Consider the following 27,322-nt stretch of genomic DNA (forward strand, 5'->3'; position numbering starts at 1 on the left):
TTAGCTCAGTACTTTTCCGCTTTGGCTCTCCGTGAATTAAAAAAGGGATCTCTTCCCTGCCATACCTGGAGGTGCTGGGAATTGAGATGCTGGGACCTTTTGCTTACAAAGCAGATGCTCAAGTGCTGAACTATGTGGCCCTTCCTCTTTCCTCATTTTCTTACTAATCACACTTGTATGCAACACCTTTAACCTGGCTCCCAGTGGCTCCGTCACATTTGAATCAAGGTGTGGGGAAAGTATTTGCCTGCTCTTCACTGACTTCTAAGGAATAGGAGTGCTAATGGGAGCTGTGCTCTAGTCCATACAACAGGTCTGTTGTTGTTTAGTCGTTTAGTCGTGTCCGACTCTTCGTGACCCCATGGACCAGAGCACGCCAGGCACTTCTGCCTTCCACTGCCTCCCGCAGTTTGGTCATGCTGGTAGCTTCGAGAACACTATCCAACCATCTCGTCCTCTGTCATCCCCTTCTCCTTGTGCCCTCCATCTTTCCCAACATCAGGGTCTTTTCCACGGAGTCTTCTCTTCTCATGAGGTAGCCAAAGTATTGGAGCCTCAGCTTCACGATCTGTCCTTCCAGTGAGCACTCAGGGCTGATTTCCTTAAGAATGCCTTCCCTTCATGGATCACTGCCTTGCCGCGGTAAAGGGGCTTGAATAGCTCAGAGAAGTTATGAACTATGCCGTGCAGGGCCACCCAAGATGGACAGCTCATGGTGGAGAGTTTTGACCAAACGTGATCCACCTGGAGCAGGAACTGGCAAGCCACTCTAGTATCCCTGCCAAGAAAGCCCCATGGACAAAGACAACAGGTCTACCAAGGCTTTATTGTATGCCTGCATCCAGCCTGAAGTTTCCTTGCCACCAAATAAATTGTCTCATCAGCTGAGAACTGAGTGCATGATGGGGACGAAACACCATACGGAAGAGGGGGGAGCGATGTTGAACTTGGGTCCTGTTTCTGGGCTTCCCGTAGGCATCTGGTTTGCTACTGCAAGAACAGGATACTGGGTTAGGAAAGATAAAGGACCCCTGGACAGTTAAGTCCACTCAAAGGTGACTATGGGGTTGCGGCACTCATCTCGCTTTCAGGCTGAGGGAGCCGGTGTTTGTCCACACACAGCTTTCTGGGTCATGTGGCCAGCATGACTAAGCAGCTTCTGGCGCAACGGAACACCGTGATGGAAACCAGAGCGCATGGAAACGCCGTTTACCTTCCCTCCACAGCGATACCTATTTATATACTTGCACTGGTGTGCTTTCGAACTGCTAGGTTGGCAGGAGCTGGGACAGAGCGACAGGAGCTCAACCCGTTGCGGGGATTCGAACCAGAGCTGTAGCTAGGTGATCTTGCGCCCCCGGCAGAACCGTCCAGATTGCGCCCCCTAACCACAGACAAATTAGCTCTTCTTTACACCTCTCTTCCAACTCTCCCCCCCCCCATTCCATTCACCCTCTATTTAAAACCTTTTCTTATGATAGAATAATCAATATTTTTATTTATAGACATACTTATAGACATATGTTAGCTAATTTTGTGGGGGGGCCGCCTGCGCCCCTGGCGGGGGTCCACCTCACACACACACACCCAGCTACAGCCCTGATTTGAACCGCCAACCTCCTGATTGGCAAGCCCAAGAGGCTCAGTGGTTTAGACCACAGCACCACCCGCATCTCTCAAGGATGCTGGACTACATGGTCCTTTGGTCTGATCCTGCAGAGCTCTTCTTCTGTTCTTTTCTCATGCGCCCTGAGGCTCCTTGCTTATCTGCAAGCAGGGTATCATAAACAGATATAGCATCTAGGACTGGTGAGGCCACCAACCACTTACGAGCTGGATTGATCCACTCACCATTTTGAGTTGCATTAGGCAGCCTCCTAGAATATAGATCAATGCAACTATAAAAACCAGCAGCTAGTGAGTGACAAGGCTTGCAGAGGACTGGCCAGTTAAATTTTCTCTCTTATAAAACTCTTAATCTCCCTCTCTGGGGATATCTTCCAACAGGCCATTTCAACACAAACCGGCAGAAGTGATTTCAAATGGAAACACTTAGAAAACAGAGGCGAAGGTCAAGAGAATTGTGACATGTTAGTTATTGCTGCCTCCAAAACACGGACTAACGGGGACTAATTTCACAAATAGGTAACAGGAAAGGGGCAAGGCAGCTCTTTGCTTGGGAATGCCACAGAAAGAGAACAAGTGGAGCTTGCAAGAATGTTGCCGTGCAGAAGGCTCATTGTTCTAGCCAGGATTAACTCCCATCATCCCTGATCACACTGGCAGGGCCTGATGGGAGCAATATTTGGACTGCCTGCCCTTAAAAGGAGCAATGGTTTGCTTCTGCTATCAGGCAGTCCGAAACATATGGAGAATGCCAGACTGATGGAGGCTGTTCCAGTTGCTCCCCGCCTTTCGGCCAGCATGTAAGCTGAGCGTTTTCTCAGGTTGTCTCTCGCGGTTCTGTGCGCCCCGTGCAAAAGGAGCATAGCTTTGGTGGTAGGCCCTTGATCCACTTGCAGAAGCCTTTTGCAGCGGCTGACGGGGAGGCTGCGGCTTCCAGCTGGTGAACTCTCCTTCCCAGCATTGCCCATTCTGGAATGGTGGCAGCCTAACAACATCTGGGTTCCCGCATCCCTGAACCCACCCAGGCGTCCTTTGGAGGCGCAATCCCATTGATGCGGGATTTAAAGCGCGCACACGGTTTTGTCCCCCCCCCCCAGCAAACCCGTTTACACCGCATGCCACTTTACTCCTAGTTAACTGCGGCTGCAACCTTGCACTCCAACCCTGCGCAAGCCCCACTGAGTTTAAACGGCGCCTCCGTGCGCAAGTGAGGCTGCAGGCGGGCAACCGCGATCCTAGGCACAGGATAGTGCTTCTTTCGCATCAATGGCGAGCCGCGTGCCTGGATCTGCAGAGGTGCAGCTGGACCAGTGCAAAGTGCCCTCGGATGTCTGATCACGCCTTGCAGAGCTTGCTTGGCGCGCGCCTTGGCATCGCATCCCCGGGCTCGCTGGTTGTTGCAACGTTTGCTTGCGCCAGGCAGCCGGGAGAGACCAGCCAGATCCCCGCAGATTGCGCACACGGTCCGCCCTGCTGGATGAACGCGGGGGCGTCTGGCGCTTCTTGGGGGGGTGAGGACGGAAGGGGAGGCCCCCTGCAGGCCCAAGGGGGTGAGATCCAGGGAGGGAATGAGGGGTGAGATGCCGGGTATGGGTGATAATTGCAAAGTGGGGCAGCGGTGAACAAGAGACAAATGGAGAGTTGAAAGGAATTTGCGATTCCTAATGGCGATATTGGGGGCGGGGGGGGGGTTTCGAGGGAATCGGAGTGAATGGGACGGGAGCAGACTAGAAAGATGCAGGGTGGGGCCCCGATCCTATGCATGCTTACTTGGAAGTAAGCTTTCACCCTACGTAAGCGTGGGGAAAGGATTGTGTGCTTGAACTTGGTGGAATTTACTTCCGAGTAAATCTGTATGGGGATCAAGCACTCAGGTTTCAATCTTGTGGGCACTCACCATGATGCCGGTGAATCGGACCGAAAAATACTGCAATCTCAAATGCGTGTTTACTCAAGAGTAAGGCCCACGGAATTCAGTTGGGCTTGTTCCTGTTGGGTAAAGCGTGCATCCTGGATCTTCCCGGTCTCCAGCCTTTGGAGCATGTTCTACTGATTTCAATACAAATGGGTTTTGAGCAACCTCACATTTTTAAAGATCTGGTGTAATCCATTGATCCAAGGTGTGCACGGATTGATGTGAAGTCAGGCGCAGATCGTGATTTGCAGTCGCAATGTGCTAGTCTATGTGCAAAAAAGCATGCATGCATGTACAGTCAGCGCACATTATTATTTATTAAATTTGTATACCAATCTTCATCAGTAGTTTGCAGGGCGATTCACAACAAAAAACACACACAATCAAAGCAAAAAATACACAATCAAAACAAAAACCATATAAGCCACACTGTTGCTAGTGGGTACAGTGGATTTTCTTATCATTTCTGTAGTAGGCCCAGAGAACATGTTGATGGGAGGCCTAAACCAGTTGAGTAAACAAATAAATAAGGAAGTTAGCAGCACTCACTTCCAAGAAAGGCCAAGTGCTGTTGCTTTGCAGGCTTCCCACAAACCATCTTGTTGGCTGCTCTGAGCTCTGGATTCTGGACTAGGTGGCCACTGGCCAGTTTTTCAGGCTTGTCTTACGTTCTTAAAAGGTGTCCGGGGGCTGGGAAGCAAAATTTCAGGATGGGGTTGGAATTAGAAAGGTTTAGGGTTTGAGATAATACGGGAACTGCAAGTCAGGTAGAGGAATTACCGTGGGGGAGTGCTGTATTTGAGTTTAGGGGGGGAAAGAGAGCAAAATATGGGAAGGCGCATATGCAAAATGAGCATTGAAGAGGTTGCTATCAGTAATAAATTCTTGGTGGGCAGTGTCATTAGAAGGATAGTCTGGGCTGGGGCTCCTCCAGCCGAAGAGAGAAATTATTAAAGTGAGATGTTTAGATTTGGATTACGAGACTACCTTCCAAAAATGCACACAAGCCTCCGTAGATTTTTGGTAGCGTTTTTAACGTACTGAAGGTTATATAAAATCTAAACTAGAAGGAGGGAAGAAACATATCTCTTTCAACACACATACAATTCCTGTCTGTTCATTTGCGGGATTTTTTTTTACTTATTGCAGGCAACTGAACAAACTCAGAAAGTGGAGCCTGAATCAGAAATTACCTTGTAGCTGAGGAAAAAGGGGCTGTGTGAGTTGGCAGAAGAGGTTCAGGGTCGTAGCACAGTACAGATGATTTAGGGATAGTTTGGAACTGAATAAAAGGGTGCATTATCCCTGGCATTAGATTAGGATTACTAGTTGGAATTTTCAGCTCTAATTTGGTATTAAAAGCATTTTGGGTGGATCCAACAGAAGGGAAATGGGTAGAGGACAGAAGGCAGAGGAAATTAGGGTGTGGGGCTTTTGAAAACACCTGCTTTTCTGTCTTGCTTTCAGACTGTATGTTCATGTACTAAATAATGCTATGGATTATGGGTCGAATGTGAGTACAGGATGTTTGGTCGAACCTTATCCTTTCCACAGTGATGCATCTGTGTTTATTTGGGGAAGAGGGCTGTCAAATACCTGCATGTTGTTTACAGTCGATTGGATGGTGCCATGGCTGTGTTTTCCCACTGGATGCTAACAAAGCAAAACAATAGCTCCAGGAAAAAATCCTTTGCATGTATTAGAAGCAACAATTCCACAACAAACACCAGTCTGGAATTTAGGCTGTGTACACACTCCCGTTTACTCTGCACCCTGTGTGTTCCCATGGCTGGTTTAGGAAGCGGTGTGGACCCATCAGCCACAATTTATATCCTGCATCTCTCCGTCATTTCTCTCCCCCCCCCCCATAATTTTTATTAAGTTTTTCACAATTATAACAAATATCACATAGAAAAAAGAAAAGAAAACACACAAGAGAAGACACCTTACAATACTAAAAAAGAAAACAAAAAATATATAAAACACATATCACTTGAAAAACCCAAATTATCTCTTACATTGTTAATTGACTTCCTCGAATCCCTCCCTTCTGAATTTCATTGTATCTGCATATAACAGCTCTCCAATATCATTCTTCAACGGAAATTATTTCCAACAATTACCTATCTTCTTCTCTTTTCTTAATATTCTAAATCCAACTTACTTACTACTGAATCTTATTTTAATCCTCAGCCTGTTTGGTACTTTCAAGTGACTTCTAATTATTTATATTACAATGTTTAGTTAAATAATCCTTAAATTTATTCCAGTCTTCTTGATATTCCTCTTCTTTCTGGTCACGGATTCTTCCAGTCAGGTCGGCTAGCTCCAAAAAGTCCCAACATCTTCATCTGCCATTCTTCCACCCTTGAAATTTCTTGGGATTTCCAATTTTTAGTTAACAGCAGCCTTGCTGCTGTGGTGGCATACAAAAATAGTATAACATCTTTTTTGGGCAATTCCATTCCTATTATTCCAAGTAGAAAGTTCTCTGGTTTCTTAATAAATGTATTTTTCAACATTTTTTTCAATTCATAATAAATCTTTTCCCAGAAGTCTTTCACCTTGGGACACGTCCACCACATATGAAAAAAGGTTCCATCTTTTTCTCTACATTTCCAACATATATTATCATTCATATGGCAGATCTTTGCCAATTTTACTGGGGTTAAGTACCATCTATACATCATTTTCATGATGTTTTCTTTTAATACAGTACGTGCAGTAAACGTAACCCCTTTCATTCCTTTTGGAATGAGATCAACATTCAAGTTTTTAGGTTTTATTTTTGAAAGTAACAGATGCAGAAAACACGGGGAAATGGCCTAAACATGGAGGAGGGGGATCCCAACTCAGCACCCCCCCTTTTTAAAGCAAAGTTCTGTTTTGGGGGAGGGTGAAAAATAGAGGGCTGGAGAGCCCCTTTCCTGACTTGCAATCGGCCTGCCCGCCGGTCCTATTAAGCATTCCCTCCAAACACCCCTCTTACCTCTGGGGTCGGTCGCTGCGAAGGACGGACTGCTTTGGCCCCGTGACCTTCTGTGGCGCTTCTCTAACCTGGAGAAACTTTGTTCCCTGGCAGCATCCGTCTGCTGAGCCCAGCAATGGAGGACGCAGCAATCGGTCAGCAGTTCACTAAAATCAAAGGTTCCGAAAGGGTGAGGAAGATTGGCAGAGAAGAAGGACAGCTGGAAGAGGGTTCAGATACGCAGCTACCCCTGTCTACAGGAGAGGGAGGGGAAAGCCTTGTTTTGCTGAAGATGGTACATTTGAAGGAAGGTGAGGATGATTTCCAGGGGGCTCCTCCTGCCCATCAGCACACCTTGATGCAACGAGAGGCAAGCATCCTGCATCCTTTGGAGGTGGTCCCACAGAGCGAAGCTGCAGAAGAGGAAAGCCTGGTGATAAGTTTGCCGGAGGTTTTCTATGCAATCCATGAAACGGAAGGGGTGCACACCCACGGCCTGAAAGAAGTGCAGGCGTTAAATCACGGAGGTGAAAGGTCAGCGGAGAAGACCCCGGACGCCCTTCGGGTTCATGTGCAGTCGGTAAGGCAGCTGTGGGAGAACCTGGATATCAATATGCTTCAGACCTTTTGGGAGCAAAGGGGATTGCACTGGCTTTCTGTCCAGGGCGGGTTGATTTTAATCAAGGAAATTGAAACCAACGGTAGTGCGAGAAGTGAGGCTACAGGGAACCAGGCAGAGAGCCTTCTTGGTAATGGCACCTGCCCTGTGGAATGCCCTCCCATCAGATGTCAAGGAAATAAACAACTACCTGACTTTTAGAAGACATCTGAAGGCAGCCTTGTTTAGGGAAGTTTTTAATGTTTGATGCTTTATTGCTTATTATTATTATTATTATTATTATTATTATTATTATTATTCTTTTGGGAGCCGCCCAGAGTGGCTGAGGATACCCAGCCAGATGGGCAGGGTATAAATTTTATTATTATTATTATTATTATTATTATTATTATTATTATTATTATGTGGGAGGGAGGTGATTTAAATACAGTTCCTCTTTAGTATTTCCTATAATTATTTCCTTTAAAAAATGGTGGTGCTGTGGGTTAAACCACAGAGCCTAGGACTTGCCGATCAGAAGGTCGGCAGTTCGAATCCCCTTGACGTGGTAAGCTCCCGTTGTTTGGTCCCTGCTCCTGCCAACCTGGCAGTTCGAAAGCACGTCAAAGTGCAAGTAGATAAATAGGTACCACTCCAGCGGGAAGGTAAACGGTGTTTCTGTGCTCTGCTCTGGTTCGCCAGAAGCGGCTTAGTCATGCTGGCCACATGACCCGGAAGCTGTACACCACGCTGGCTCCCTTGTCCAGTAAAGCGAGATAAGCGCTGCAACCCCAGAGTTGGCCACGACTGAACCTAATGGTCAGGGGTCCCTTTACCTTTACCTTTAGGTACCCTTAGTCTCGCTACTGTGCTTTGCATCCAGCCTATAACCCATTGGATCTCAAGTTGGCCCCACTGCTGTCATATGCTGGTACAGCAGTCTGCCTGCCCGCTGCCCGCTACCCTGGCCGGCATGACCAGCTGCTGCTGCAAGTGTAACAGAAGCTCCTCTGCTGCATTAAGCCCTACCAGGCAGTGCTCAGTGTTAGGAGTCGTGACTTAAGAAGAGTTCCAACGCTCTCCGCAAATTTTTGCCTGGGATGGAATCATCAGTCTGCACACTACGCTTGATCTTGGCCAAAAGGCCGAGAAGCGAATCACCCATCTGGAGCTGTGTGTTGTGTGCCTACGATTCGCCACATTTTGAGTTAATGCTCTTTCTCCTTTTTGTCTTAAAAGCAGAAGGATAGAAGTAAATATGCAATTGCAGCTGGTGGCAAGGACCAGCAGTTCTTTGTAGTGGAGGAAGACGGAATTGGCCGTTCCCTTGCGATGGAGAAGGCAAAACCTCTGAGCGGCAGAATGAAAAGAGGTGCCTCTCTGTGCCACAGCTCTGAAAACAAGGACCTGAATGAGGCGCCTGCGTCAAAACAGCGTCCTGTTGTGACAAGCACCAATGCTGCCATGAAAGCCCACAGCAACAGGCAAGAAGGTAAGGAGTCGCCTGCACAACAGTGTATATTGCCCTTCCTGTGTAAATACAGATTGTTGTAAGGGCTTCTGGTTCTTTGATGGTGCCTGCTGTTTGGACAACTCTTGTTAGGAAATTGGGGTAGGTGGACCCTTGTTCAGATCCAGTTGGACAGCTACTTGGGCACCTTTTAGGGCAGCGGTTCTCAACCTGTGGGTCCCCAGATGTTGGACTACAACTCCCATCATCCCTAGCTAGCAAGGCCAGAGCTCAGGGATGATGGGAGTTATAGTCCAACAACATCTGGGGACCAACAGGTTGAGAACCACTGTTTTAGGGGATGTCGTTAGTTTGCTGTTCTTATGCATAGTTATTCATTCGTGCATGGTACTTCGGCCCCTCCAATTGTCCCTGTTTTCCAAGGACAGTCCCAGATTTACAGAAGCCGTCCCAGTTCCTGATTTGATCCCAGAATGTCCCGCTTTCCCTCAGGATGTCCCTATTTTCTTAGGAGAAATGTTGGAGGGCATGGAGTTATGCAAACCCTGAGCCAAGGAGATATGTAACTATGCAACCTTTAGCTGACTTCTGAAGGCAGCCCTGTACAGTGGTACCTCGGGTTACATACGCTTCAGGTTACAGGCGCTTCAGGTTACAGACTCAGCTAACCCAGAAATAGTACCTCAGGTTAAGAACTTTGCTTCAGGATGAGAACAGAAATCGCGCGGCGGCAGCGGGAGGCCCTATTACCTAAAGTGGTACCTCAGGTTAAGAACAATTTCAGGTTAAGAACAGACCTCCAGAACAAATCAAGTTTTTACCCAAGGGGGTGGCGCTGTGGGTTAAACCACAGAGCCTAGGACTTGCCGATCAGAAGGTCGGTGGTTCGAATCCCCGTGACAGGGTGAGCTCCCGTTGCTCGGTCCCTGCTCCTGCCAACCTAGCAATTCAAAAGCACGTCAAAGTGCACGTAGATAAATAGGTACCGCTCCGGCGGGAAGGTAAACGGCATTTCTGTGTGCTGCTCTGGTTTGCCAGAAACGGCTTAGTCATGCTGGCCATATGACCCAGAAGCTGTACGCCGGCTCCCTCGGCCAACAGAGCGAGATGAGCGCCGCAACCCCAGAGTCGGTCACGACTGGACCTAATGGTCAGGGGTCCCCTTTACCTTTACCTTACCACTGTATAGGGAAGCTTATTTTAATGTTTTATGTTTCATTAAGTTTTTATATATGTTGGAAGCTGTCCAGAGTGCCTGGTGTTAGTCAAGACAACAGGCCAGTGGGACTCCAACGGGGGGCGAGGGGGGGTCATATTAGCTGCAAAACCAGGGGGAGCACCTGTTTGAATGTCAGTCCCTGGTGAGTAACAGTTCCCTGACGGTGGGCTTCTCAGAGACATTTGGTTGTCCAAAGAGGAGGCTGGAACTGAATAGACCTTTAGGCTGATCCAGCAGGGCTGTTCTTAGGGGAAGGAGAACGCAGGATTCGCACTGAGGGAGAGGGTGGCCGTATTAAAAGTGCCTGCGTCTCGTTGCCGAACTGCTTTCTCAGTTCATAATATGTGCCCTCAGCCCACCGAGCGGTTTGTTGTTTCCATAGTGCTTGTTATTAAGACAAAAAGAAGTTAATGGTGGAGGAAGGGGAAAGTTCACTACTTTTATCCTGTTTGGGCTTAACTTTTGTGGAGGAAACGTCCTTGGTAAACTCGGAGCTAGTGAAAGATTGTTTGTGTGGGCATGAATCACTGGCGAAGAGGACAAATTTGCTCAGCTCATCCAGGCCACCAGGAAATATTTGCAGGCTGACTCACGGAAAGGCCACCCCAGAAAGAGGCAACTGCCTTTGCAGTTGATGGGGGGGAAGATGGTTTTAACTTCTGCACCAGTGGTGCAGAGGATCCTGCCTGTGGCTTATTTGACCTGAAACCAGCTGCATTCTCCTAGGGGATGCGCTGCACCGTTGCAGTTTGTGCGCGTTCGCCTGTTTCAGCGCGTCAGGCCTTCATCGCCACATGAAAAAGCACTCTGAGGAAAAGCCCCACCTATGCCACCTCTGCCTTAAGGCTTTCCGGACTGTCTCCCTCTTGCGCAACCACGTGAACACACACACAGGTACGGACTGGCACACGTGGCTTCCGACAAATTGGGAGCCAAAGTGGGAGACAACATAGATCCTTCAGGACTGGTGTGATATGGTCATGGGCGGCCGCTCCTGGTCACCAGCCTAGCGGTCACATTCGGAATTAGTTGCAGTTTCCGAGCCGCCTTCAAAGTGGGGCAAAGGGGTGGAAGGAACAAGAAACCCCGACAATAACAAACTGGCATTACAAGCTACAAGAATTTGCTGAAATGGCGCAATTAACAAATACCCTGAGAGCCAAATCAAAACAAAAAATTATGGAAAAGTGGGATAGATATAAAACATATGTTCAAAAATACAGTAAAGGTTCGCTATCTATGCTAGCATTTGATTGGCGTTGGAATGAGACTGAGTTGAGAAATAAGACTAAGAGCGCATATTGATATAGGAATGTGTTAGATAATATGTAAAGAAATATATAATAATAAGAATACATTCATTTGTAAAAAAGGAATATGCAGCAGGAAAGACAGGAAGTCTAATGTGTGGGTATGTATATTATTTTGGGGGGGATTTGTTTATGTTTTTTCTCTCTCCGCCGACAGCCCCCTCCTCACGTCTGGTTTCTCCCGACAGGGACTAAGCCGTACAAGTGCAGCGAATGCGACATGGCCTTCGTGACCAGCGGCGAGCTTTCGCGGCACCGGCGGTACAAGCACACCCTTGAGAAGCCCTTCAAGTGCTCGTTCTGCAACTACTGTAGTGTGGAGGTAAGTGCGGCGCTTGCAGGAGAACCGCTTTGAGTGCCGTACTTGGTAAAGAGGACAGGCTTCTGTTTTGCTTTTCAGAGGGAAGGACGCTTTCCGAGAGAGGCACCTGCCACTTGCCATGTGCGCGGTCACTTTTATTCCTTCGCCTGCGACGTTCACTATTCGTTTGCAGCATTTACGTGGCTAAAGCTTTGCGGGTGGCTTATGTGTGGCGGGCCGGTGGGAACAGCCAACAAGACAATGAAAAATAAGACAGCAATAGGAACAGATGGTGCTGATTCATAGGGAGCCAGGTCGTTGGTTCATCTAGGCCTGTACAGTCGTACCTCGGCTCTCAAATGCCTTGGGAGTCTAACGTTCCGGTTCCCGAACGATCGAAAACCGGAAGTGAGTGTTCTGGTTTTCAAACATTCTTTTGGAAGCCGAACATCCGACAGGGCTTCCACGGCTTCCAATTGGCTGCAGGAGCTTCCTGTAGCCAATCAGAAGCTGCGCTTTGGAAGTCAAACGTTCCAGAATGGATTCTGTTTGACTTCCGAGTTACGACTGTACTGAAAAACATCATGGATTTTACTTCCCCTTGGCCCCAGCCAGTGTAGGCAGCGATCAGGGACGATGGGAGGTCCAGCAAGATTTGAAAGGCCACAGATTCCCCAGAACTACCGGGAGAAATACAGTGGTACCTCGGGTTACAGATGCTTCAGGTTACAGACTCCGCTAACCCAGAAATAGTAACTCGGATTAAGAGCTTTGCTTCAGAATGAGAACAGAAATCGTGGGCTGGCGGCACAGCGGTAGCGGGAGACCCCATTAGCTAAAGTGGCACCTCAGGTTAAGAACAGTTTCAGGTTAAGAACGGACCTCCAGAACGAATTAAGTTCTTAACCTGAGGTACCACTGTAACTTAATCTGTTTCATTTGGCAATAACATGCAGTCTTAAAAACAGATACAAAACCAGCCAGGTTATCATTCTGTAATATGAAGTGGTGAGTTCCACCAGTTTACTCCCAGCTCAGGGGAAAACTAAACCAAATATTTTATTTTATTTTTAAAAAAAGTTTGGAATTTCCAACCAATTGTCATGATGGCAATCACTGACATTTATAACACTTGTAGTAGCGAACTTTATTTTTTTTTTAGTGATGAGTTATTCTGGCAGGGTGCCTGGCACTATCATGCTTTTTAATTTCTTCCCATCGGTAACCATAGGCCAGCAAGTTGAAGCGTCACATTCGCTCGCATACAGGAGAGCGCCCGTACAACTGCACCCTTTGCACCTATGCTAGCAGGGACACTTACAAGCTGAAGAGGCATATGGTCACTCACTCTGGTAAGAATTAGGAATGCGGCAGTTGTCATGGAAATATTTCACTGAAGGAGGGGAGCGATGCCTCCCTCTATGAGCTTAGAGTCTTAGACAGTGCCGGGCCGTAGAAGGAGGAAAGGGCAAGAAACTCCCTGGGAACAATTGGAGGGGAGGTATACAGAACTGTCTTCGTTCCCGCTAATAGCAAACTCGGGTGCTCAGTGCCAACAGGATAGAAGTCAACTCAGGGCCAATGAAAAACAAGAGGGAGGTATTGGCGTAGCTGGTGGAACACCAAGACCCTACCAATGTGTCCTGTTTATATCCTAGATTAGTGTTGGCTCGAAATCACACTCTCCAACTGCAGGTATGAGTTAGCTAGGTGACATCCATGATCTGCACAGAAACAGTTGTTTTCTCTTCAACATTAAGTTGAGGAAGGATTCTGTGTGACCTAGAAGCTTGCCTCCTGAATCTAAAACTCTTGTTGGGTAAATTAAAATCAGTGGGTGGCATTCAGCTAAGTTTTACTTACTTAATTAATTGACGAAACTTATATACCACTTATTATGTTGGATAGTTTGGTTGTTAGAGCACGAGACTCTTAATCACAGAGTCATGGGTTTGAGCCCGATGTTGGGCAAAAGATTCCTGCATTGCAGGGGACTGGACTAGATGACGCTCGTGGCCCCTTCCACCTCTGTGATTCTGTGACGTGTTGCGAGTATAATGTGGCACCTGTTTCCATTCTGTGCGATTAACGTGGGATGAATCAAGCAGACAAACCAGAAATCTTGAAATCTAAATGGAATTAATACATGTTAAAGATGCTATAGAGGAGAAATACACACCTGACATTTACAACAGCAATAAAATCAGGAGTAAAACAAAAAGGAAGAAGTGCGTGTGTAAAACATCACCGCAGTTTTCCAGCTATGACATTTTGCTTGCTAATTCACATCTTTCATCTTTTTCCTCCCAGGTGAAAAACCCTTTGAGTGTCAGATTTGCAAGGCCAGGTTCACTCAGGCTGGAACTCTGAAGTTCCACATGTTGCACAAACACGAGGAAAATGTGCCAAAATACCAGTGTCCACACTGTAACACATCTGTGGCCAGAAAGGGTGATTTAAGTAAGTCCCATTACCTCTTTATTTTCAAGCGTTCTTTGAAATCGACGGAGAATTAGGCTTGGCATCATTTTAACTTAAGAAACTGCTGCCCCAGATATAGTGTTAATCTGGCTCATTGGTTCCAAATGAATACCTAGCTTGAAATCTTTGCAGCAGGCAAACCCTGATTTCTCAAATGCGAGCAGCAAGAAGGCTTTTTGAAGAGCCCAGCAAGCATTATTCCAATGCATGTACAAATCAGTTGAGTCCAAGATGCTTATGAAATTCTCCCATCAAAATTTCTCTTATTTTTTGTTTGTTTGTTTCCAGCTCTGGGGTTGAAAATACTCACTGAAGAGCAGCTTCACTGAAGAGCAGGATATAAACAAATAAATTGCTTTGCAGGAATGTGTGTGCTAGGCACAATTGAATACACAAATTGTATATTGGGGGGCGGGGGGAATTGCACCGAAAAGCTGGTGAACTTCCAGGAGAACTTCTTACTTTCTTTCCCAAATGCAAACAGATGTAGTCCAGTCTACTCATCGGTAGATCAACTGCTTTGCAGTTCAATATCGGGCAGCTGCAGGTATCACTAGTAGAGAAGTCTGTCTGAAATCCCAGAGAGCAAGTGTAGACTAAACTGGTCTGACCCAGCCTAGTTATGCAAGTGGCATGCCTCCCCCAATCTCTGCCAAGCGGGAGCAGGGTTCCAGGGCTTCCCCAGGATTTTGGTTCCATTGGGAAATCAAGGCACAGCGGAGACTATTGTCTTTTAAGAAATAGGGTTTATTGCACACATGCGGCCTAGGACCCACATACCTACGGGACTGCCTCTCCTGGTATGCCCCGCAGAGGACCTTAAGGTCCATAAGTAACAACATTTTGGTGGTCCCGAGCCTCAAGGAAGTTAGATTGGTTTCAACTAGGGCCAGGGCCTTTTCAGCACTGGCCCCAACGTGGTGGAACGCTCTGTCACCAGAGACTAGGGCCCTGCGGGACTTGACATCTTTCTGCAGGACCTGCAAGACCCTGGCCTTTGGTTTGGACTCGGTCTGACCCTTATGTTTCCCTCCCCTTATGGTCTTGATTTATCAGCTATTTTAAAATGAGGCTGCATTTTAAATTGCATTTTAACCTGTAGCTTAAATTGGGTTTTTTTTCCCTCGCTCTTTCCCCCCCTATTATGTTTTTGCTGTGATTTTATTTTATTGGTGTTAGCCGCCCTGAGCCCGGCTCTGGCCGGGGATTGCGGGGTATAAATTATTATTATTATTATTATTATTATTATTATTATTATTATTATTATTATTATTATATTTGCACCTGGGTCTGCTTTGGAGAGAGTTCAGGGCGTGATCTCAAGAGGGGCTTGTTTGCCACAGCGGTGCAACGTTGGAGTGCAAGGCATCCTACATGCTGTCTCCGTGTCCCAGCCTGCCAAGGTGGTTTCACCTGGGGGTCCCTGGCTGCACCTTCCTCCTTCCCAAGGATGCTTGCTTCAAGCCACTTCTCCCCATCTGTCTCCCCTCCCCTCTGTTTTTCAAAAAGGGCACATTTTCTCTGTGTGACCTCACTCTCCCAGCTGCCTTTCCTTCTGTTGACTAACAGGCAGCAGCCCCTGCCTGGTAAATTGTTCTTTAATGGCCCGGGTACTTAGTTCTCCTCCTGTTCTTAATGGCCTTGCTATCACTGATCTCCCAAACAGGAGAATTGGTTCAGCCTCTGTTTTAAATCTGAGGTCTGGCGTCTTCCCTTCAATACAGTCATACCTCGGGTTACAGACGCTTCAGGTTGCGCATTTTCGGGTTACGGACACGCCAAAACCCGGAAGTACCGGAACGGGTTACTTCCAGGTTTCGGCGCATGCGCAGAAGCACTAAATCACACTTTGCGCATGAGCACCAAATCGCGACCCATGCAGACGCAGCGCTGCAGGTTGCGAACGCTGCAGGTTGCGAACGTGCCTCCCGCACGGATCACGTTCAGAACCCAAGCGTCCACTGTACTCTGACTATTATCTGAATTCTACCATTTATTAATTTCTGGCATACTCCAGCAGTTGTGGGTGCTTTTGAACCCTCAAACTCTGCTACCCCTAGCTTTTCCGATTATTCCAAGGGAGGTTTTTACACAGGAACAATACAAGGCCTGCGAGACTAGGCAACTTCCCCCAATTTCTGTTTGTAGTAAAGAGAACTGGCACCACCTTGTGGCGGTTCTGAATTGCAGGAACATTTGTGGCTGTGTTCTAATCCACAGAGTCAATGAAAGCGTGTCTTTGGTGTGGGTCCTGGGCAATGTTGCGAGTCTGACAAGGGGGGTGGGGTGGGGTGGGGACCCATAAAGCTAAGTTGAGGTTTCCTTCCTTGAAATTCATCAAAAGTGGAGGAACAGCTGAAGACTGTGCTTTTTCTTAATGCTAGGCCAGTCTAGCATTATGGGGGGTGGGTGGGTGGGTGGGTGTTTGTTTATTTGATTATTTATCTTCTGTGAATAATTTCCAGTCTGACTGAGGTTGGTGAGTGTCTCATGAACCCACTTAAACTTTGGTCTTGAGTGTACCTTTTCCCCCACGAAATTGTAAGACACTATGAATAGAAATGGCAGAATATAACATATGCGTATTGTGGGTGGCGCTGTGGGTTAAACCACAGAGCCTAGGACTTGCTGATCAGAAGGTCGGCGGTTCAGATCCCCGCAACGGGGTGAGCTCCCGTTGCTCGGTCCCCGCTTCTGCCAACCTAGCAGTTCAAAAGCATGAAGTCCAAGTAGATAAATAGGTACCACTCCGGCGGGAAGGTAAACGGCGTTTCCGTGCGCTGCTCTGGTTCACCAGAAGCGGCTTAGTCATGCTGGCCACATGACCTGGAAGCTGTACGCCAGCTCCCTCGGCCAATAAAGCGAGATGAGCGCCGCAACTCCAGAGTCAGTCACGACTGGACCTAATGGTCAGGGGTCCCTTTACCTTTACCTTTATTGTGGGCATTGGATCACAAGATTATTAGTCCTAGATCTCAACTCTTGACTTGCACCCGGTTTCGGAATAGCATAACAGACATGTGCGCAGGAAGGAGGGAAGAATCGCCCCCTGGGTAACTGGGGTTTGATTTGCGTTCCCCAATTGTCGGTGCAAGAAATGGAAGGTGACGCTATAAGGCATTGGGCAGAATTAAGATAATATAGGAGAGGTGAGGCCTTAAACAAAGATCCGAACCGCACAGCACATTTAAAGCAGTATCATACCACTGACAAGAATTCTGGGAGCTGTAGTTTGTTAAGGTTGCTTGGAGAGCAGAGATCGCTATTAGTATACATGATTATTCTACTGAAAAACAGAATCAAGACATGCCTTTTCAATTTGTGGAAAGGTCTGAATAGCTCAGCTGTAGATCATAGAAACATTGGCGTCCCAACTTCTGTATTTTCCTGGAACTGGTTTTTTTTTTTTTTTGGTTGAGGTAATTTTTTTAATTCCTATTTTTGCAACGCTTAGCACAAGTCCAGGGAGAGTTGAAAGAGGACGTGGAATGGCAATGAAAATCAATTCAGGGAATGCTTCCTTTGAAGTTGTGGAGAGTCTCTTCTGTGGGCTTTTATTGTCGCATGGGTCTGGCCCAGAGCGTCCATTAACATCTGAACTCTTATATCTGCATAGCAAACACTAATTGATTATATGAGTCTTGGAAGCCTTGGCTGCTTTTAAATTTCATTAAGCCAGTGTAGCAGAATTATTATTTTTGAATCCAAGAGAATCATAGCACACGTTACAGCAAAGGGATCTTATTGCAATGGCCGGGTTTGCTTTGGGGCTGGGGTGGAAGTCAAAGCACAGTATATCAGAGCCTTTTCCATCTGAAGGTGAAAAAAGCCCCTCACATTGCAGGGATTATTATTATTATTTGGTCGTAATCTGGTAACTAGGAGCTTTTGAAGTACATTTGGAATTGCTGCTATAGAATTAAAATGTTATAAGACTGTGCTATCGGGTACCGTTAAGGATGCACTGGGCAGCCCTTTGCTCAACCCAAAATGGCTGGAGCTTTTGCGATTGCTTGGTTTGAGCGCTTGCAAAAGACATTTCAGAGCTCTCCACCGCCTCTGCTGTCGGTGCCTACCCTCCAAGGGCAAGGAGAGGCAATGGTGGAATGGCAGAAGGATGCTGTACTGGGGACATGAGCTGCCTGCCACCTTCTGCTGTCCTAGGTAGCTATTCTGGGCTCTTGGGAGCAGGGTAAGGAAGAAGAAGCGGTTCTCAGCATCATGGAGAGCCCAGCCCTGCTTACTATTAAGCTGAGCAAAGATTGGTCCCCCTAGTTCCTGCTTGCAAGCATCTGATCACAGGCTCTCCCTTTTTAAAAAGCTCTGTGAATGTTTGCAACAGCCCTGGTAGTTATTTGTCATAGCTGCGGCTTGATACACTGAGATGCGAGCTAAAAGAATATTGCATGGCATAGAGACCACTGTTCCTAGGGGGCTGTTGTGCCAGCATAGCAGGGTAAAAAACAGCTCTATGGGGCAGGGGTCAGCAACCTTTTTCAGCCGTGGGCCGGTCCACCGTCCCTCAGACCATGTGTTGGACCGGACTATATTGGGGGGGGGATGAATTAATTCCTATGCCCCACAAATAACCCAGAGATGCATTTTAAATAAAAGGACACATTCTACTCATGAAAAAACATGCTGATTCCCAGACCGTCCGTGGGCCGGATTGAGAAGGCGATTTATATGTGCAAACCTTTAAAAAGCTAGAGTGGAACTAAAGGTATACCATGCAGATGCTCTCGCTGTGGAGGTATGATTTGCTGCAAGTCTGCTGACTTATACACTCAGCGGTAAATCCGGATTTGCTACCGTGAGAATTGTGGTCTTGTGGCTTCTGCGTCTGTCTCTATCTGAGGCTGGATTTTGGAAGCCCATAGTTCTTCAGCTGTGCTGGATCAATGCATCTGCTCAAGGAGACTCTGGGTATGTAAACTCTCTGGGAAAATACCATACTTTTCCGTGTAGGTTTTTCCCTTTAAAAATTATGCTAAAAAGTGGGAGCCGTCTTATACATGGGTAGTGCATAGGGTGGACGTTTGATTGGTTGCTGCCGTGGCTGTCAGTGGCTATTGGGCGTGTCATTGGTTGCTGCGTCAAGGGGTGTTGTTGATTGGCTGACGCTGTGGCAACGTGGTGAGTGAGAGGTGGATTTTGCGATGCAGGTGAGCGATTTTTGGCAGTCCTCCCTAAAAAGCTCAACAACTCTGTGCCATCTCCCCCCGTTTTCTAAAATAGGGGGCGTCTTATACATGGGGGCGTCTAATACACGGAAAACTATGGTAATCTGTAGAAATACTTTTCAAAAAAGAAGAAGCTCCCCTCCATCTTTCGAAAGGATCATTGAGATGATGCTGCTCTCCTTAGGAATCCACTTGCGAAACCTCCACTCCTATATCGAAGTGCCGCTGAAGTGCAGTTACTGTGAAAATGTCTTCCACGAGCGCTACGCTTTCAGACAGCATAAGAAGACCCACACAAATGAGAAGAGATTCAGATGTGACGAGTGCAGTTACGCATGCAAGCAGGTATTTAAGACAGCCGGGGTCTGAATGTGGGTTTGATGGGATTAGTTTGCTGTGGGAGATGTGTTTCCTTTGATCGCTATGCAAATATTTGTCACCACAGTCTGTCGCTAAAGTCCTATACATTAAAAAAAAAAATCAAGATTTTCTGGTACAAGAAGCAGGGGATATTTATACTAAGCATTGCAGTTTTTGATGTGCTTCTAAGCAGAGATGCTTGCCGTCGACATGATCAGAGGAGAAATTCTGTATCTGAAGCCACTTCTCTCTGCCACATGCCAGAAATAATATTTGAACCGCGAGAATGAAAATGGACAAAATTATATTGGCATGCGATCAAGTGGTAATTAATTGATTCCTGCTTTTAAAGGAGCTGGAAATATGTTAAAAGCTGGTTTGCTTCAGAAGGAGCTGTAACGTAGTGGTAGGACAAAAGATTTGCCATATGCAAATTTTTATAATTGCTTTGGGGTAAGGCTGTGAGCCTCTAAACCACAGAGCCTAGGACTTGCCGATCAGAAGGTCGGCGGTTTGAATCCCCACAATGGGGTGAGCTCCGGTTGCTCGGTCCCAGCTCCTGCCAACCTAGCAGTTTGAAAGCATGTCAAAGTGCAAGTAAATAGGTACCGCTCCGGCAGGAAGGTAAACGGCGTTTCCGTGCGCTGCTCTGGTTCGCCAGAAGCGGTTTAGTCATGCTGGCCACATGACCCGGAAGCTGTACACCGGCTCCCTTGGCCAGTAAAGCAAGATGAGCGCTGCAACCCCAGAGTCGGCCATGACTGGACCTAATGGTCAGGGGTCCCTTTACCTTTAACGTAAGGCTGTGAAAGCGCTAGAGCACCCAGTCACTGAGATCCAGCTCTGAGGGCCTTCTGGAGGTTCCCTCACTGCGAGAAGTGAGGTTACAGGGAACCAGGCAGAGGGCCTTCTCGGTGTTGGCATCCCCCCTGTGGAACGCCCTTCCATCAGCATTGGATACAACCCCTTCACACTGAAGGGAAAGCAGTGAGTAGCCTCACAAACACATTCTGGATTGAATCTCTGCGGTTGCTTTGTTTTCAGAATAAAAATGTCCCATTTAAGCAAGTTTCCCCTCCCCCCATATGTGTTATTTGGCTCTCAGACATTTGCCCCCATTATGTTCTCTGATCGTATCTCCACCAAACTAAATAAGTACCAATAAATAAATGAAAAGCAGGGTACATACTTTCCTCATTTCCTAGCTTACGCATATGTAGAAATGAACGAATTATGCATGCTTCATCCTCTTTGCCCGACTTTGGGAGAGAGTTTAGAATTAAAATGCATAAATTCAGTAGAGCCAGTTCTCCATGGTGCATTTATTTGTTTGTCTTGTTGCATTACTAATTTCAACACAACTGGGTTTTGGTTTTTTTTACTTCTGTTTGAACTGGTCCTGGCATTCTCAAATATTGAGATTAGTGTACACGTGTGCGTTTTCAAAGGATTAATTTATTTTTGAAACAAACTTGGAACTAAAGCAAGAGTTTTCCAGTCGTGCTCTTTCTACTCTCGAGTAGTAGAAAACGGGCATTAAAATAGGGCCAAGTTACAGATGCCAGCAGTTTTTCATCCCTCCTACTTCCCCAACGTTGTATCCTTGCTCCTAAAGACACTTCCTTGGATCATGGCCACAGCTCGGCGACAGAACAACTGCTTTGCATGGAGAAGGTCCCAGGTTCAAACTCTAGCATCTCCAGGCAGGGCTGGGCTGGGAAAAGTGCCCTGCCTGGAATCCTGGAGTGCTGCTGCCAGTCAGTGTAGACAGTACTAAGCTAGATGGACCAATGGCCTGAATCTCCATAAGGCAGCTTCCTTGGTACTTAACATTGCACCTCAGCCACTTCCTGTCTTTTGGCATAGGCAGAGGCTCTTTGGCTTTCTCCTCCCCACGGAAAACAGTGACGGAAGCTAAATTCGCTTCATATACAGTCATGCCTTGGGTTACAGATGCTTCAGGTTGCGCATTTTCGGGCTGCGCACCACGCCAAAGCCAGATGTACCGGAACGGGTTACTTCCGGGTTCACGCATGCACAGAAGCACTAAATCGTGCTTTGCACATGCACAGAAGCGCCGAATTGCGACCTGCACATGTGCAGACGGGGTTCTACGGGTTGCGAACATGCCTCCCACATGGATCACATTTGCAACCCGAGCGTCCACTGTACATGAAACAGGACACAGGCAAATGACAGCAAGTACCAAAGGATGCAACAGGACACCTTTGCCCATGCTGTTTGCATAGGAGTTGGAAGGGGTAAAGTCCCCTTTGCCTTTATCCGGGTCCATGCAGGAAGTAAGGGAGAAATCCAGGCTTGCTAGTCCTTCAAAATGTGGTCCTTGTTGGCAGCTAGTTGCTCATTTGGGCTTTTCAGGTTATTTTTCAGCAAATGCCCTATCTATCAGTTTTCCAAGTTTCTCAGAAGGGCCCATCACCAACGTGACCTCCCTGCTGGGCCCCCAGACTCCTCTTTTAGGCAGGCAGCTCCCATCCTCCATCTGTACCTGCCCAGAATGCATTGCCCCAGCCTATAGGTCTATAACGTCTGTAAAACCCAGCCTAGAGATCTATAGGCTGGGGGGCATTGGGTGCTGGTTAAATGTAAGTTGGCAGCTGGTCACTGCAGATGGGAGCTGAGTTTGGCTCCCATTCAAAAGCGAAACCACCGCCTGCCCACCTCCAAGGGAGGCTGATGGGTGCTGCTGCTGTTGCCCCTGAAGTAGAGGGGTGGGGCAGCCTGCACAGTCGTGTCCACATGGCGGGGGAATGTGCCATCAGATGCGCCGTGGCAAGGACCTCCCGAAGTGTGGCTCCAGTTCAGTTCCCCATTCAGTCCTCCTGCCGAAAATGAGTGACCTTCATGGGGTGGGGTCAGCAGACACACATGGGTTGGAGCAGATAGGGTCAGTGGCGTTCAGGGAATGCATGCAGGAAGCCCTCATGAGACTGGAGAGATTGCTCAACTCTGTAACACAAGGAGCATGTAGCTCCATAGGTGTCAGGAGTGAGCTGGCAGTAAATCACACCGTGCAAGTTGGAGTTAACTCTTGATTAGCAAGAACACGATCTTGCAAAGATTTGGCGGCTTAATGAGCATAGCATCCCTGGTAGGTCTTGCCCCATGGATCAGTTGCCAAGACTGAAAGTCCCCACCTCCCCACAGCAGTCTTAAGTACCTTTCTCTCCAAGGTTCTTCCCAAGCAGTCGTAGATTGTGCCTCCATGACGCCAACCTTTCCTCCGCCCTTTTCATCCCTCTTCTGATTCTGTACATTTCCAGGCTTGGCTGTTGCAACGCTTGGCTTTCCTTCCAGTCAGTCTTCCTCCTTTTCCTTCCCCACCAGGAACGCCATATGGTTATTCACAAACGGACCCATACAGGCGAGAAGCCCTTCGTCTGTGTCTCTTGCAGCAAACGCTTTCGACAGAAACAGCTCCTGATGGTCCATTTCAAGAAGTACCACGACTCCAGTTTTCAGCCAAGTGTGTACAAATGCCCGAAATGTGGCAAAGGCTATTCTCGCTGGGTGAGTTGACTTTGCTTGGTAAAGGAGATGTCTCTCCCGTCAAACAGATCCAGAACTGTGTGTGTTCCATGAGTTACATACAAGCACAATAGCAAAAAAATATCTAGTATGGGTTGCAAAATTCAGCCATGTGGCAGTTTCAGCTGCTGTTGTGCTTTTTGTTTGGCATCAAGACAGAGGGGGGCATCAGGACCCTGAGAGAGGCACTGCCAGTCCAAGCAGGTAATGCTATCATAAACCAGGGGTTGCCTACCTTTGTAGGCCCCTGGACACATTTGGATCAGAGAGAGAGTGTGTGTGTATGCGTGCACACTTTGCTTTTCCAAGGAATCCAGTAAAAGTCAGATCCAGCAGAATTAAATAGAGAAAAACACAGAAAAACCATAAGAAATCTGTATCATGGCATTATAACCAAAAATGCAAAAGAAATGCATCCGTTAAGAAACAAGGACTCGAATCGGTAAAAGAGAGCAGTTTGGGGAATCTTATGTTTATGTTATCAGGAATGAATACGTATTATTATTTATATTTCAAAAATATAGCACACGCCTAGTATAAAAGAACAGGGAGGGTGTAACAGATCTATGTCAAATCCCACAAAGTGAGTTGAGGTCACTTGTTACCTTGTTACACATGACCTTTCAGAACCAAATTTAATATTTCCATTTGTATATCCCCACCGTGAGCCTAAATCATAGATCTCTAGAGTGGGAAGGGCCCCCAAGGATTATCTAGTCCAGCCCCCTACAATGCAGAAATCATGGTCAAATGTTGATCCTAAATTATATAATTCATTGAATTATATTGATCCTAATAGACATTGATCCTGATACAATTCATTGAATCGGTGACTATAAGCCCTAACTCTTGACAGGCAGGCAGACGGATGGATATTGTGCATAATATACTAGACAGGTGAATCTTGGTGTGTGTTTTTTATCCCTTATTCCGAGCAGAATAATATGCGAAAGCATGCTGAAAAGTGCGGCGAGTTAAGGACCGTTCAACCTAGCAAAGGGAACAAGAATAAAAAGAAAGAAAACAAGGGGTCCAGCCGCAACACTAAAGAAGGAGGTAATCTTTGAGGTGACTTCAGGTGAAAGGGAGATTGTTCACATGCTGCGATCGCGCTGAGTTGTTCCTTGCGAGCATGCAGCTTTCTGCTCACACAGCCGCACGCAACATGTGTTTATTATTTTGGCAAGGGAGACGGGAGATTTGGCATTGGCCTGGGCCTAAAAGGTCTCATTGTATACCTGCATTGTATATTAGCATAACTATATACAATATATTGCATATATTATTATGTGACAGGGCTACGTGCGTGCAGCTCCAGTTGCAGTCATGCATGCACAGATCAGGGCCATCTGTCAGGGATCCTATAACTGATTCCTGCATCACATTGGGGTTGGAATAGATGGCCCCCAGCAGTCCCTTCCAACTCTACTGTCAGGAACTGGGCAGAGGAGGAATGGCGGAGACCGCCTCCCCATCCTGACCCTTCCAGGGAGGAGGAAGAGGAAGACAGTATAGGTTTACAACAGGGGTTTGAGGGAGGTCGCAGCTCAGAGGCAGATGAGGGGGAAAGCTGTGAAATCTTGGGAGAGCCAGAACAACAACCAGCTGACAAGTTGTCATTAGAAAGCATTCCAGACCCTCCATCTCCCAGAACCCGGCGAACCTTAAAAGTAGGAGAGCAAAGAGCTCAAAGTTAGAGGGCACGTAGCAGCACCCGTAGAAGTGAGGAAGGGGGTGGGGTGGGGGGGATTCACTTGGGACAACACCATTATCCAAGAGGCTGGGTCCTATAGCTTCTCTCTGTAAAGATTGAAATAAAAAAGGACGGTAAGAAGCTTTTCCTTCTTCCTGGGCAACCAGCCGGGAGCCGTTGACAGCATCCTGACATCAACAGTTCTATGTTCCTGTGTATGCATTTGTTCTCCACAAATGTCCTCCTTTCTCTCTCTCCTCCCCCTCGCCAGGAGCTCCTTGTGTTAACTCTCCATTCTTTGCTCCTCGTATCCCTGTCGGAACGTGGGAGAAAAAGGAAGTTGTTTTGGACAACGAGAAAACTGGGGTGACTTGTGAGATGATCTTCGACTCGATGGACAAATGATGCGGTTAAACACCTCTTCTGTCTGCTTGTAAATACATCGAGGCATTAAGCTCGATTGGCAAATCTGTAGAGCATTGTTCCCTGAAGGTTGCTGAAACTGCCTACATTTTGCCATTGTTCTGTTAATGGCACGCAAGAAGTCAAGAGTAGGTTCGTGGAGGTAAAATGCCTCAGCGAAATCGTTCCAAATAACTCTGGCTCTCTTGCCAAGGACAAGTCACCTCTGAATAAATTGTTGGATTTCAAATAGCTTCCATTCAGCGTTACAAGTTTAGTTATAAAGAGCTGGAATTATAATACAATTTGAATGGATTCCTTTATGGCATGGATCCCAGATCTCTTTAGCAAATGTTGCAGGAGACAATGATGATTTTTTAAAAGAGAGTTTATAGCGGTATTGTAACAGATGTACGCATCCCCTTATCCTTTCTAAACTAAACAGTGTTTCAGAAACTTGCTTGACCCACAAGGCAAAGTGTACTTACCCCACAAGAAGGAGTGCCTCTATTATAACACCTCCAGAACTCTTTAGAACAGGCAAACTGTCGGCAGCTGCGCCGCTTAAATTCTGTAAGTCTATAAACAGACTGAAAAGAGGAAGAAAGTTTATTTAAGGTTGCAGTGCGTTCTGAGCATTTTACCTCTAAAGTGTATTGAAAAAGAAAAGAAAACACAGAGAACTATTGTAATCTGTAAACAAGTTTGCATATCGTGTATTTCCGTTTAACTTGTTCGCACAAATAATTACGGAGAGAGGCGTTTTCTTCTCTTGTGGGAAACATGTTCACAGCCATTTTGACAGTGGCAGCCGTCTTCAAGTTTGTATTTTGACTGGGTCCAATAATCCTCTGTCTCTTATTGATTTGATTGAATAGCAAGCTGTTATTTCAATTGCCCTCAGGTTGTAGAAAGAAATAATTATGTTCTCTACATTTCTTACCCTAGGTTTTTGGCTATGCCGACGCTTGTTGTATTATGTCTATTGACATGGGAATCAGAACTGGAAATGAAACTTCTTTTGCCCACTCTGCCCATCCCTCCCCTTGTCACGTAGAACTCTCACACAAACAGTTAGAAATGCTTTCATCCTTCAGTATTGCAGAGGTTTGCTGGCATGAGTTTTACTTTAAATGAATTAATTTTGACTTGCCACCATTTCCCAGGAATTCTTTCCCAGTTGCATTCTTCTCAGTAGTTCTCATGCAATGGATTTTGCCATCCAGTTTTATAGAGCCGATTAATTGAATACGGGAGGTGGGAAAGACTAATTCTCAGCACCCATCCCACCTCTGTAAATACCGACCAAATCAGACAACCTTCATGGTTAGCTAAGCAGCAGAGATCCTTGGGTGCAAGCGTCGCGCAAGGAAAACAGTGTTCAAGTCTGTTAACGTTTTTACCTTGGAAATTGCTAACCTCTGCAGCATCACTGAGATGTTACCAGAATGAATCAGAATTGTTCATACTGCCTATTTTGTTTTATTGCAATAAGGTGTGATAACACTATGCTTTGCGGTGGTGTGTTCTCTCCTTTTTAACGTTTACAAGATGCAGCTGCAATGAATGCTGATGTCTTGATTTGCCTACAGTTTATAAGAGTGTAATAGTACAACCATTTTAAGGCAAACGTTAGTGTTTGCTCTGGGAGGAAATGGGTTTTTTGCGTTCAATAAAGATTTTTCTGAACATCATCTTTTAGCTGGCCTCTTTAATCATGTCTTGCCTTCAGAAACTATATTCTCTGATGTGAAATCTGAAGCAAAGTACCCAGAGTCATAGCAAATCTCTGTAAACCTTGGGCTGGATATGCCAAGGCCCAAGATCAACAGAGGGGTCTTACTGGTGGTCCTACAAACAAGTGGTGCTCTCTGTGTGGGGACGTGGAGGTGGGTCTTCTCTGTAGTGGTGCCCCACCTATGGAACTCCTTCCCCTTGGAAGTATGAATGGCCCCAACATTAATGGGTACTTGCAATTTTTTGTGGGGGGAACCCATTGGTTTTCTGAAGCTTTCAGGTGATTAGGGGTTTCTAATATATCTTCACCTGGGTGTCCTATAAGGTAAAGCTAAAGGGACCCCTGACCATTAGGTCCAGTTGTGGCCGACTCTGGGGTTGCGGCGCTCATCTCGCTTTATTGGCCGAGGGAGCCGGCGTACAGCTTCCGGGTCATGTGGCCAGCATGACTAAGCTGCTTCTGGCGAACCAGAGCAGCGCATGGAAATGCTATTTACCTTCCCGCTGGA

The 27,322-nt window shown here is 46.8% G+C and overlaps 1 protein-coding gene across 7 annotated transcripts; it reads left to right on the forward strand.

The window, feature by feature from the left end:
- The first annotated feature begins 2,264 nt into the window (after positions 1–2,264).
- CTCFL (CCCTC-binding factor like) lies at positions 2,265–26,770 on the forward strand. Of its 7 annotated transcripts, none has more exons than XM_081196221.1 (11): positions 2,265–2,447; positions 6,624–7,089; positions 8,347–8,599; positions 10,524–10,691; positions 11,296–11,429; positions 12,640–12,760; positions 13,719–13,868; positions 19,257–19,417; positions 22,781–22,963; positions 23,920–24,037; positions 24,946–26,770. In XM_081196221.1, exons 2-11 carry the CDS (start codon positions 6,646–6,648, stop codon positions 25,077–25,079), a joined length of 1,866 nt encoding a protein of 621 aa, XP_081052347.1. In that variant the 5' UTR covers positions 2,265–2,447; positions 6,624–6,645; the 3' UTR covers positions 25,080–26,770. The 7 variants fall into 7 exon arrangements, with proteins under 7 accessions (XP_081052347.1, XP_081052348.1, XP_081052345.1 ...); XM_081196222.1 differs by lacking the exon at positions 2,265–2,447 and adding an exon at positions 2,491–3,176; XM_081196219.1 differs by lacking the exon at positions 2,265–2,447 and adding an exon at positions 3,336–3,419.
- Positions 26,771–27,322: the final 552 nt, after the last annotated feature.

The sequence above is a fragment of the Podarcis bocagei genome (assembly GCF_964188305.1).
Source record: "Podarcis bocagei genome assembly, chromosome: 5".
NCBI classification, from domain to species: Eukaryota; Metazoa; Chordata; class Lepidosauria; order Squamata; family Lacertidae; genus Podarcis; species Podarcis bocagei.